At 38.4% G+C, this 12,724-nt stretch overlaps 1 protein-coding gene across 6 annotated transcripts in view; it reads left to right on the top strand.

The window, feature by feature from the left end:
- The window catches only part of Camkmt (calmodulin-lysine N-methyltransferase), a 391,740-nt gene that overhangs the window by 373,967 nt on the left and 5,049 nt on the right, over positions 1–12,724 (top strand). For 5 of the 6 annotated variants that reach the window (XM_063229142.1, XM_063229136.1, XM_023566367.2 and 2 more), the window contains one exon: positions 11,887–12,018. In XM_063229142.1, the coding sequence (XP_063085212.1) occupies positions 11,887–12,018 (132 nt within the window). Of the gene's footprint in view, positions 1–11,886; positions 12,019–12,724 lie in introns of those variants that run through there. The other variant, XM_063229180.1, reaches the window with a different exon arrangement.

Below are 12,724 nucleotides of genomic sequence, written 5' to 3'. Positions count from 1 at the left end.
GAGTTTACTAAGGATACAAGGAACTAGAAGAGAAGTATTCTAAAGTAATGGAGTGTCTGCAGAGTTAAAGATTCAAGGATATATGGAAGAACATATCAGAGGCTATAATTAGTTTGGTCTGACTAGGCCCAAGGTGAGCCCAGGAACCGTAGGAGATAAAGATGCAAACACAAGCACGGATCAGGTCACTTAGGGCTTCACCTGCCAAGCCAAAAAGTCAAAAACAGCAAACTCCTTAGACAAGAATTACTTATCCAGCACTCCAATTAGAGAGATAAAAGTAGGGACTGGGTATTTAACTCAGTGGTCAAACTCATGGTTACCATTTATAAAGCCCTGGGTTCAATCTCTGGCTTTATTTGTTTCTTTTTTCTGTTTGTTTTGTTTTGTTCTGGGTGTTTGTTTGTTTGTTTGGGGGGGGGGGGTTGTACCAGGAATCAAACTCAGCACCTTGCACCTGCCAGGCAGGTACTGAGCCATATCCCTGGCCCTCAATCACTGGCTAAAAACAAAACAAAACAAAAAAAGTAAAGTAGCTTCAGTTAACTAGAATGTAAAAAAGCCAGTGTGTACTGCCCTGATGTGGTCTCCCTTCTATGCTTCTAGCTAACCCTTGAAGCAATTTGGAACATACTTTGAGAATGTGGCCTTGAAAATCTGTGAAACATAACACCAGGATTCTTAGGCTTCCAGCTTCATTTTGAAGGCAATGTGCTTGGGAGTGCTTGCTCTGTTTCTGAGAACAAGAGTGATCAAAAAATGTGACGAGTATTTATATTTAAAAATTTTATTAAAAGATACATTGCCAAGTCCTCTTTAAACACCTCCCTCCCCCACTTTGAACACACTTATCCTGTTGTTCCTGCATGGAACTTTTTGGTGAGCATCTTTAAAAGATGTGATTTAAAAATACAGTGTATGTGATTGCTGAGTGTCTTGGTTACTTTTCGCTTGTTGCTGAGACAAAATACCTGACATCCAAAATTAGGAAAGGAAAGTTTTATTTATCTTATAGTTTGGGGGAGGTTTCAGTCCATACTCAGCTGGTTCCAAGGTAGGAGGGCATGGCAGAGGGGCAACCATTCTTGGCAGATGCAAACAGCAAGAGTGAACAGGGCAAAAGAGGAAACACATGCCTCCGTCCCACCCTTACATTGTATATCAGCTCCGTCCCTGGGCAGGTGCAGCACTCTCACCACCAATCCCAGTGCTAGGCAATGAACCAATCACAAATGCTACATTCAGCCGCATCTATGATTGCATGAGGCTGGCCATGGATTTAGCTCAGCAGTATAAGCACCTGCCTGGCAAGCACAAGATCATGAGTTTGATCCCCAGTACAAAAAAAAAAAAAAAAAAAAATTGTGCTGCATGGTTGCATGAGGCTTGGAGGGGGCGGGCATCCGAACACAAACCATAGCATTGAGTGTCATCCTAAAAGACAAGAGGACCAAGCCAGATATAAGGCCCCAGTGCCACCACACTCTGAGGGCATACTCTGCCTAGCCACCTGGGTCTCAGAGGTTCTGAACTCCACCCAGCCAGGTGCTAGGACCCAGATACTTACTCTAGGGGTGGACCCCTGCTAGCCACTTAGGTGGTAGAGATTCTGAACTCTACTCAGCCAGGTTCTAGATCCTGGTGACACACTCTCGGGGTGTGCCCCTGCTAGCTGTATGGAGCTCTGCCCAGCCCAACTTCCCAGAACAACCCAGTGCAGTACACCAGGGGAACACCTGGCCAGTCTCACAGGCCACAAAGCACAAGTCTCTGGTGCCATAGTTCAGGGATGTGCCCGGCTAGCCATGGGGATATTTGAGGATTGAAGCTCTGCTTAGCACAGTGATCCAGTGCAATCCATCAGGAGGGTGCCTGGCCAGCCACAGAGGAAAATGACAACATGAAAGAGCAAGATATAGTTTCAGTCCTAATAGAAGACACTAGAAATCACTCAATTAAACTTTCTGAAATGATAGTAAGTGAAGTAAAGAAACTACTCCATGAAGCTATAGAGGAAATCAGATCAGAAGTAATCTCTCTGGGAAAAAATGAAATGATAAACATTTTGAAAGAAATGTTAAAAATAGAGGAACAGGGGGCTGGGGATTTAGCTCAGTGGCATAAGCGCCTGCCTTGCAAGCAGGCAGTCATGAGTTTGATCCCTGGTACCGATAAAAAGGAAAAAGACAAAAAAAAAAAAAAAAAAAAAAAAATAGAGGAACATAAGAAAATGATGGAAACCTTGAATGAACAATATAAGAATTAGAATGCATGAAACAAGTTCAAAGGGAGATTCAAGAAATTAACAATTCCATTGAAAGCTGGCAAAACCCCCAAATCAAGCTAAAGATCTTTTCTCAGACCTTGAAGACAAGATGGAAGCTTATGATCATGAAAGAAAAGCTCTCTTAAAAATAGCAAGGAACCAGAAGATAACAACGCAACAGCTGCAAGATGATTCAAAGAGAAAGAAAAGAAGCCTGAAGGGTGTAAATGAAAAAGCAGGGGTCAACACAAATGACATACGAAGACTATTTACAGAAATAATAGCAAAAATTTTCCAAAAATGGGAAGACAATCTGATACACAGATAAGTGGGGCATACAGAACCCCAATTAACCATCACCAAAATAAATCTTAACCCTAACATATAATAATCAGGGTATCAGAAATTCAGCACAAGAACAAAATATTAAATGCTGTCAGAGAAAAGAAACAAGATTACCTATGAAAGAAAGCCTTTCAGAATCATGGCAGACTTCTCAACACAAACCTTCAAGTCAAGAAGAGCTTGGAGTGAAGTATTTCAGATCCTGAAAGAAAACAACTTTCAACCCAGACTGATGTACTCTGCAAAACCACCTTTGAAAATTGATGGAGAAATAAGGTACTTCCATGACAAAAAACAACTAAAGAAATTCATGACCACCAAATCACTACTTACAAAGAATACTGAAAGAGACTGTAGAAAGAGACAAAGATAACTACAATCACAGCAACAGCAACAACAGAAGGAAACCACTAAGCAGGGCAAACAATTAATCAGAAAAAGAAGAAAACTAACAACAGAAAGATAACATGACAATGATAAATCAGTATATATCAGTTATATCCAGCAATGTAAATGGTCTCAATTCACCAATAAAAAGAAACAGACTGGCAGAGTGGGTTAGGAAAATCCACAAATATGCTGTATACAAGAAACATTAACTCAGAAGGAAATTTATAGACTAAACTCAAAGGATGGAAAACAATACTCCATGCAACAGGAAAAAAGCAGGGGTAGCTAGCTATTCTGTTTGCAGACAACGTGAACTTCAAACCAAGAATGATCAAAAGAGATAAAGAAGGTTACTACATACTTGTTGGAGAAAACTTGAAGAGAAAGAGATCACAGTCATAAATATATATGCACCAAATATGGGAGCACCCAACTATGTAAGACAAATCTTAATAGACATGAAAAATCAAATAAACAATGATGCAGTTTTAGTGGGGATCTTAACACCCCATTTTCACAAAGAGACAGATCAACCAAACAAAAATATCAGCAAAGAAATAACAGAACTGAACCAAACTTGTGAACAAATGGACATAGTAGATGTGTACCGAATGTTCACCCAACATCAGAATACACATTCTTCTCAGCTGCACAGAGTCATTCTCTAAAATAGATCATATACTAGCCCACAGAACATGCTTAAGTAAATGCAAAGGAATTAAAATAATTCCATCGTTTTATCTGACCATAGTACAATAAAATTGGAAATTAACGGTAAACCCACAAGAACCCCATACACATATGGAAATTAAATAATACTCCCCTAAACAACAAATGGGTCACAGAAGAAATTAAAGAAGAAATTAATATCTACAATTGAAAAAATGCAAATACAAATTACCAGAATCCGTGAGATACAGTGAAAGCAGTCCTCAGAATTTTATAGAAAATCATCAGTACCTACCTCAGGGAATTTTATAGCACTAAACTCCCACATCAGGAAAATGGAATGAGCCCAAATAGTCTAATGCTGCACCCCAAATTTCTAAAAAAGAAGAGCAAGTCAAGCCCAAAGCCAAAAGAAGTGAGGGAATTGTAAAGATCAGAGCAGAAATTAATGCAATTGAAACTTAAAAAAACAATACAAGGGCCGAGGATGATTCAGCTCAGTGGTTCAAGCACTTGCCTGGTAAGTACAAAGTCATGAGTTCAATTCCTGGTACAAAAAAAAAAAAAAAAACAACCCAAAATAAGAAAACAATATAAAGAATCAATAGATCAAAGAATTGGTTTTTTTTTTTTTTTTCTTTTGCCTTTTGCCTTTTTATCAGTACCAGGGATCAAACTCACAACTGCCTGCTTGCAAGGCAGGCGCTTATGCCACTGAACTAAATCCCCAGCCCCAAAGAATTGGTTCTTTGAAAGAATAAAATTGTTAAACCCCTAGCAAACCTTATCAAAATGAGGAAAAAAATCCACACAATAAGAAATGAAAAGGGTGAAATTACTATAGAGCCTCTGGAAATATAGGAAATCATCAATACTTACCTCAAAAACCTTTACTCTACTAGATTTGATAACAGAAGAAATGGACAGATTCCTAGAAATAATATGAATTACCAAAGCTGAATCAAAACTATTTAAAGCTGCTGAATAGTCCAATTTTAATTAATGAAATTGAAAATGTAATTAGAATCTTGCCAACAAAGAAAAACTTAGGTCTTGATGGATTTATTGCTGAATTCTATAAGAAATTTAGGGAAGACATAATGCCAGCACTCCTCAAACTCTTCAATAAAATAGAAAGGGAAGCAATTCCCCCTAACTCATTCCTGGAAGCAAATATTACCCTAATAGCAAAACCAGAGAAAGATCTAACCAAAAAAGGAGTATTATATAGGTTAATCTCCCTCATGAACATAGATGCAAAAATCCTCAACAAATTACTGGCAAATAGAATGCAACAGGCCATCAAGAAGATTATACACCATGATCAAGTAGGATTCATTCCAGGAATGTAGGGGTGGCTCAACATACACAAATCAATAAACATAATACACCATATCAACAGAGCCAAGGACAAGAATCATATGATCATCTCAACAGATGCAGAAAAAGCTTTCAACAAAATCCAACACTCATTCATAATAAAAACCCTACAGAAAATCAGAATAGATGATTTCTATCTCAGTCTGATAAATGTCATATATGATAACCCAACAGCCAACATCTTACTAAATGGACAAAAACGAAAACTTTCAAGCTAAAATCAGGAACAAGACAAGGATGTCCACTATCACAGTCCTATTCAATATAGTTCTGGGAACATTAGCCAGAGCAATTAGACAAAAGAGAGAAATAAAAATAATGACAGAAAAGGAAGAAGTTAAATTATTATTTGCTGATATTCTACATTAGAAGACCCCCAAAACTCCATTGAAAGACTTCTAGATGTAATAACCAAATTTAATAATGTAGCTGGATTACAAAGTCAATATTCAAAAATCAATAGCATTTTTGTATACAAACAACCAACTTAATGAGAGAGAAATAAAGGAAATCACACCCTTCACTACAGCATCCCAAAACATGAAATACTTAATATATCTAACAAAGGAAGTAAAACATCTATATTGTGAAAATTACATTACTCTGAAAAAGGAAATTGAAGAGGATTACAGAAAATGGAAAGACATTCATGGATAGGAAGAACAAACATTGTGAAAATGGCCATTATCCCAAAATTAATGCAATTCCAATCAAAATACCATTTGTACACCTCACAGATCTAGAGAAATTGTCCCTAAAGTTCATCTGGAACCAGAAGAGACCGAGAATAGCAAAGGAATTCTGGGCAATAAAGATAAGGCAGGAGGCATCACAATCCCTGACTTGAAATTATATTACACACCTAACATGGTAAAATCAGCATAGTACTGGAATAAAAACAGACCTGAAAATTAATGGAGTAGATTAGAAGATACAACTATGACTACAAACATACTCACCCACCTCATCTTTGATAAAAAGGCCAAACATGTACACTAGAAGAAAGATAGCCTCTTAAAAAGTGGTACTGGAGGGGCTGGGGATTTAGCTCAGTGGCATAAGTGCCTGCCTTGCAAGCAGGCAGTTGTGAGTTCAATCCCCGGTACCGATAAAAAGGAAAAAAAGACGACAAAAAAAAGTGGTACTGGATAAGCGCCTGCGTGGCAAGCGTGAAGTCATGAGTTCAATCCCTGGTACCGCAAAAAAAAAAAAAAAAAAAAAAAGATAGTACTGGAAGAATCTGGCTTTCCATATGCTGAAAACTAAAACTAGACCCATGCCTATCAACCATACCACACTAAACTAAATTGAAGATGGATCAAAGATCTAAATATTAAAACAGAAATACTAAATCTGCTGGAAGACAAAGTAATTAGACATCTTGATGACATAGGAGTAGGCAGAGAGTTCATGAACAAAAATCAAACTGCATGGGAAATACTTCCCAGAATCAACAACTGGGATCTCATCTTATTACAAAGTTTTTGCATGTCAAAAGACATCTCCAATAGATTGGAAAGAAAACCCACAATCTTAGCCAACTGTACCTCAGAAAAAGGACTTCTATCTAGAACATATAAAGGATTAAACAGTATCAGGCCCCCAAAATTCAAGGACTTAATCCAAAAATGGGCATCTGAGAGGTATATACAATCCTCAGTTGAAGAATACAAGTGGCTAATAAATATATGAAAAAATGTTCAACATCAATGGTCATTTGGGAAATGCAAATTAAAACGACACTAAAATTCCATCTCAGCCCAGATAGAATGGCCAAGATCAAGAAATCAACCAATAACAAGTGCTGGAAGGGCTGTGGGGAAAAGGAACTCTTCTCCACTGTGGGTAGACGTGTAGGCTGGTGCAGCCTCTGTGGAAATCAGTGTGGAGATTCCTCAAAAAGCTAGGATTAGATTCCATTTGACTCAGCTGTCCCACTTCTGGAGCATTTTCCCAGAATGAAAACATCATACCACAGTGATGTATGTTTATAGCAACACATTTCATAATAGCCAAATCTTGGAAATAATCCAAGTGCCCATCAATCAAGGAATGGATAAAAAAAAAAATGTGGTATTTTATGCAATGGAGTACTACTCAGGTATAAAGAAAGATTGCATTGAGACACTTATAAGTAAACGGATGTGACTTGAGACCATCCTCTTAAGTGAAAGAAATCAAACTCACATGTGTAGATACTGTATTGTCTCTAGTGTAAGAAGCTGAAAAAGTATATGTGATCTAAAATCTATAATACATTTGTGTAAGGATAAGAAACTGCTCAAAGAGGGAAAGTAAGTGGGGTCGGGGAAAGAAGGGAAAAGGAAAAGACACAAATGTGTATATGTACGTAAGATAGCTGTGACTGTACTACTAACTGTATTATGTATTGCAAAAAACTTAATATTCATATGATTAGATCAATTTTAAATGTCTATATCTGTTATTCTAAGCAACCCTTTTGAAGTAACAATTTGCAATATTACAACCATTGTCAAATTCCTATCATGTTATTTTGTAAGCCTACACTGTTTGTATTGGGTTTGTTGTTGTTGTTGTTTATCTCTTTTGCTTTGTTTTTCTTTTCTGTGTCTTTTTTTCTCTCAAATAAAAAAGTTTTTTTTTTTTAAAAAAAAAAAGGAGGGCAACAAGAAATGGGCAGAGGAAGGATGAAAAAAGAATTAAGATGTGTTATGTACATGTATCAATGAGGAATATAGTCATTATGTACTGCAAAAGCATACTAATAAAAAAGATGGGATAATTGTGCTTTAAGCAAAGAGGATACTTTAAGGGGACTTATGACAATGTGTCTTTTGCTGTAATACATATTTTTAATTTAAAAACACACCTTGTGTTTCATCATACCTCATCTGTGGTGAGGGTGTGTTGCTTTTGGTTAGTAGCACACTGGGGAATGATGAGGGGTTAGGGTCAAAAATATTGAATTCCATTTTAGACAGAATGGGTTAAAGGTATTTTTAGAATTCTCACATGCAGTGATGAGTGGACACTTGGAGCTATGGGTGCTGGTCCTGGACCATGGCAAATGCTAGAGATACAGACTTGAGGGTTTAGGGATGCATAACTGATAGTGAACCTGTGAATTCAGTACAATTGCCTAGAATCATACAGAGCATGCAGAAGAAGTAGGCAGAGCCCTGAGGACTTCTGACAGTTAAGGGGCAGGTGGGAGATGGGAAGCCAGGAAAGGAGACTCAGAGAGCTGAGACGGATGGAGGGGAGAAAGCAGGTAGAGGCAGCATCTCAGAGATCAGGTTTAAAAAATCATAAAAATAATAAGCTTAAACATGTAATCAGTGTTTAATAATTAGTTGTCAGGATATGAAAAAGAAATAAAGGCTTTAATTGGCATAGCATATTCCTTTTTTTTTTTTTTGGTACTGGGGATCAAACGCAGGACCTTGCACTTGCCAGGCAGGCACTTATGCCACCAAGCTAAATCCCCAGCTAGCAAGCTAGCATATTCCTTTTAAACTAAATCTGAAACACTTATTTTTTTCCAGAAGCACATGCTCTTTAATATGTGAGTATAGAGTAGTCTAGCAAAATAACATCAACCAAGCCTACAAGTGTAAACAATATCATTGTTGTGTGGTGAAACTTCTCTCCAGGGATAGGTGAATTTCCCCAAATCTCTGCACATCAGTCAAAATTTTTCATTCAGTTGCATGTTCGTTCTGAGTTTAAGATGATTCTGTGACTGAATGCTTAGAAAGTTGGGCTTTGAAAATTGAAAATAATTTTTTAAAGTGATGGGCTAATGTGAAATCTGTATGTTTTTTCTTGTTTTGATTGTTTGCAGTCTAACTATAAGTCTTATTTCTCTTATTACTGTTCAACTGATGGAAAGCCCTGCTCCCCTGGGGATCAGAAAGGGGATACTTCTAAAACCATCCATTAGGCATGGAGCAGAGGCTGACACTTCATAGGGCTCTGTAGATATTTATTGAATGACTGGATGATGTACTATTTTCCTTTCTAAGTATTAATTGCTGTATCAAAGGTGTCTGCATTCAACAAAACAGAAAAAAGGAACACTACAAACAATACCCATAATAGAGTAACTAGAGATTAAAATTAAGGCTTGTTGTTTCTCTTACTTGTGGGTACAATAGGGGCCACTGACTGCTGCCCTCTGAAATCCCACCGCAGAAGTTGACTCTGTGAAATCTTGGCAAAAGTCTTTTCAAAAGAATAAGTGATAGGGGCTGGGGATTTAGCTCAGCGGCATAAGCGCCTGCCTTGCAAGTGTGTGGTCATGAGTTCGATCCCCGGTACGGATTAAAAAAAAAAAAAAAGTGATACAATGCGGACTTTGAATTCCCAAAGATTTGAGTTTTTGGATTATTCAGCCTCTGGATTCAGTTTATTCTCTCAACCAGTATTGACTGAGAACCTACTATGCTAGGCTTGGAGAAAACACGGCGGGTCCCGTTGTCATGCAGCATACCTTAGAGCAGGAGGGGATGGCAGTCACAAGCCAGGATGTGACGTGTGCCAGTGGAGATAAGCACTAAGAACAAGAAGAAAGCCAGGAGAAGGGGCGGAAAGGACCAGGGGAGAGAGAAGGGCTTCTGCTGTAGGTAGCTTGGTCAGGAAGGAGCTATTTAGGCAGCCGACAGGCATCCCAAGTTGTAAGCTGGCGGGTGCTGCCCGGTAAGCCCCCTCGCGATGTGTAGCTTAGATGATAGGTATGAAAATCAACTCTTCAGTTGTAAGTGTAAGACAATCTTTGCAGGTGATTTTAAAGTGGAGCAGCTTCCATTGTTCAAAAACCCAGAATGGCAAGCAGTTCTTAGAAATGATGAAAGTGGTCTACTCATATTCCCTCCTTTTTTTTAAATGGAGACTTTTGCTCTCCTGCTGAGACCATCTATTATATCTTGTTTCATATGAAAATGAATTTTTGCTGTTAAGTTTGAAAACTGCCTGAAAATAGTAATTAATATTGGAAAAGCTGACAGAACCTTAAGTATAGTCACACGATTTGTGCTGCTATAATTATGTGTCTGTGTGTATACGTGTCTATGTAAACACAGTATGAAAACACACTTGATGTCCGAGACAATGTACAGTGTATTTTCTTGCAGGTAAGTGAGAAAGAAGGGGGGGAGGGGGAGAAAAGTGAGAGAATTAAAGCACTCTTGGGTGGCATGGATATTTCCAGTCTTACATCTATATGACCTTGTTTTCCAAATTATTTTCACATTCACCACCTCACTTGATCCCCATAACTTGCTGGAGAAAAAAAAAAGGCAGGGCAGGCTTTGTTCCTCCTGTCAAATAGATGAGAAAACTCAGCCAGCCAGCCGGGATGACTTAAGGTTCTCGCATACAAAATGGGGAGCTGGGACCACACCATCACCAGGTCCTTTCTAGCTTAGCCATTTGATGATTTTGTTTCTGATTGTCCTGAAGGGACATGGCTGTTGAATGACGGGGACTCCCGTTAAGTCCAGGACCCTTCGACTACATCATTCTTCCTTGTGTTCTTCAAACTCTAAGTGTTTGTCTAATTACCTGCAAAATGTGATATTCACAAGCAAGGTTCAGAGAAGATCACCGCGGGGATTAAATGAGGGCCTGCGGAAGCACCTAGTGCAGTGGTGGCTGTCACCACACTTTGGTCAGTTCTCCACCTTCCTCAGTTTCCTGTAAATGGACTTGAGAATCCCTTCAATGTGGGGTTGTTTGACGACTCAGAGAAATGCCGTATGCAGTGACCCATTCCAGATGCTCACTACATAGCTGTGGGTGTGAATGATACACTACCAGCATAAGAAACTGGGATCTGCTGTTAGGATTCTCTCAGAATCCAAAGTGGCATCTCACAGATATGAAGTATAAACTTGGAATTAACAGATGCATACAGCCATCTTTTAAAAAAAAAGGGAGGGGGGAGTATAAAATAAGATTGGGAAATATGGCCATTCTATATGTATCTGGGACCAGAAAGGAAAACCCACATGCATCCCATGGTTGGCCAGTGGTCTCTGTGGAGTTTTGTGTCAGGTGGCCTTCTGAAGTCCAGTATATACTTCATATGAGTTCTAGATCCTCCTCACTGCAATAATCTCACAAGACTGTATGTTCACTTACAAAAGCCATGTGGATATCCATTATGCCATTTTCATTTGATTACAGTGAGGAGCTACTTTTGTACAGTGATGACCATTCTGAGGTCATCCGTGAAGCTGAAAGCCAAAATCCTATTACCTCTAACTGAGGAGGTTGTTGGGGCATGTCCCAGAAAACACTGGTGGCAGGACTGAAGCGTGAAAACTCCACTGGGCATCACTGTTACTTGTCTCTATGGAGGATTTCTTGGTACTGAGTTTTCAAGGGATATTAAACTAACATTTATAGCATCTGTTGCCACATCCTCAAGCGTAGTGCTGTGGCCACATTGACAGGTGCAAGGAAGTCACAGGAGGGCGGGACAGCCCTGAACCCTAGTGTCTATGTGGCTTAAACCATTAGACCTGAGTTGGTGTGTATTGTTGTTCAGAATACCAGCTTTCAGTCATATTTTGTTTATAATATGCAGTGCTAGAAGAAATGAAACACAGAAACTGACCATTTGAATATAACATAGATAGATAGATAGATAGATAGATAGATAGATAGATAGATAAAGTTGATGTGTAGCTATCCTTCAAATTGTTCTGAAAATGCCCGTCTTGTGTAGATGTCCCCGGAACAATTGAGTTTGGCTTCCTTCGAGTAGTACACTAAGTGTTTAGGCCAATGTGTGTTATGTCTGGTCGCCTCCCAGTTTTAAAATGTGTCGATTTCTTTTTTTCATGTTCCAGGGGAAAGCAATGGTGTTCGCCCCACGCCGAGGGACTACTTTAAACCAGTTTTGCAATCTAGCTGAAAAAGCTGGTTTCTCCATCCAAAAACATGAAAATTATGACGAACACATTTCAAACTTCCACTCCAAGGTTAGTTTTCTGCTTGTGTTAGATAACACTTTAATCCACATTGCATTTTGAAGAGATCATGGTCTTTTTGGCAGGTAACCTAAATATTTGATTAAAGTACTCCTTAGGTTTGTTTCTTCTGAACAGCTATTTGTATCTGATTATTTTGTGTGGCAAAGCCATCTTTTATCTTTGCATGTCTGGAAGGATTTTACAGAAACCATTTCTGTTTACTCCTTTCTCTGAAACAAACTAATCTTTTCATTCATAATAGACTAATTTGTAAGTCGCAAGAAGTGGGACAGAATAAATGATAAACATACATTTATATTTAAATGAAAAACTTTCAGCTTTTAAGTAGGTTAAATGCTTAACAGCACTGAAATAAATAAAAGGTGAATGTCTAATTGTATCATGTTGGACTATAAATCTGTATCTCTGCTTGCTTTATAGCTGGGTCAGTTGGCAGTTTGAGACTGTTAAATCTCATACAGACTTTCACAGTTGTGGGGTTATATGTCAGATCGAGGCGCTACAAGATTTAGGTCAAAAGCACTTATCTGAGAGTGATTTCTAAGCCTGCTTACATAAAGCACTGTTATCAGCCTTTTTATTATTTATGAGTATAGGGCAATATAGGACACAGAAAGTCAAACGTTCCACAAAAACTTTTTAGCATTTTTGTGTTTGCTAGTACTTGTCACAGAGACTAGTCAAACACAAATTG

The sequence above is a fragment of the Cavia porcellus genome, unplaced genomic scaffold (genome assembly GCF_034190915.1).
Source record: "Cavia porcellus strain 051 isolate PalLab524CR breed Dunkin Hartley unplaced genomic scaffold, mCavPor4.1 scaffold_1, whole genome shotgun sequence".
Classification (NCBI taxonomy): Eukaryota; Metazoa; Chordata; class Mammalia; order Rodentia; family Caviidae; genus Cavia; species Cavia porcellus.
This window is presented reverse-complemented; position numbering and strand designations above follow the sequence as displayed.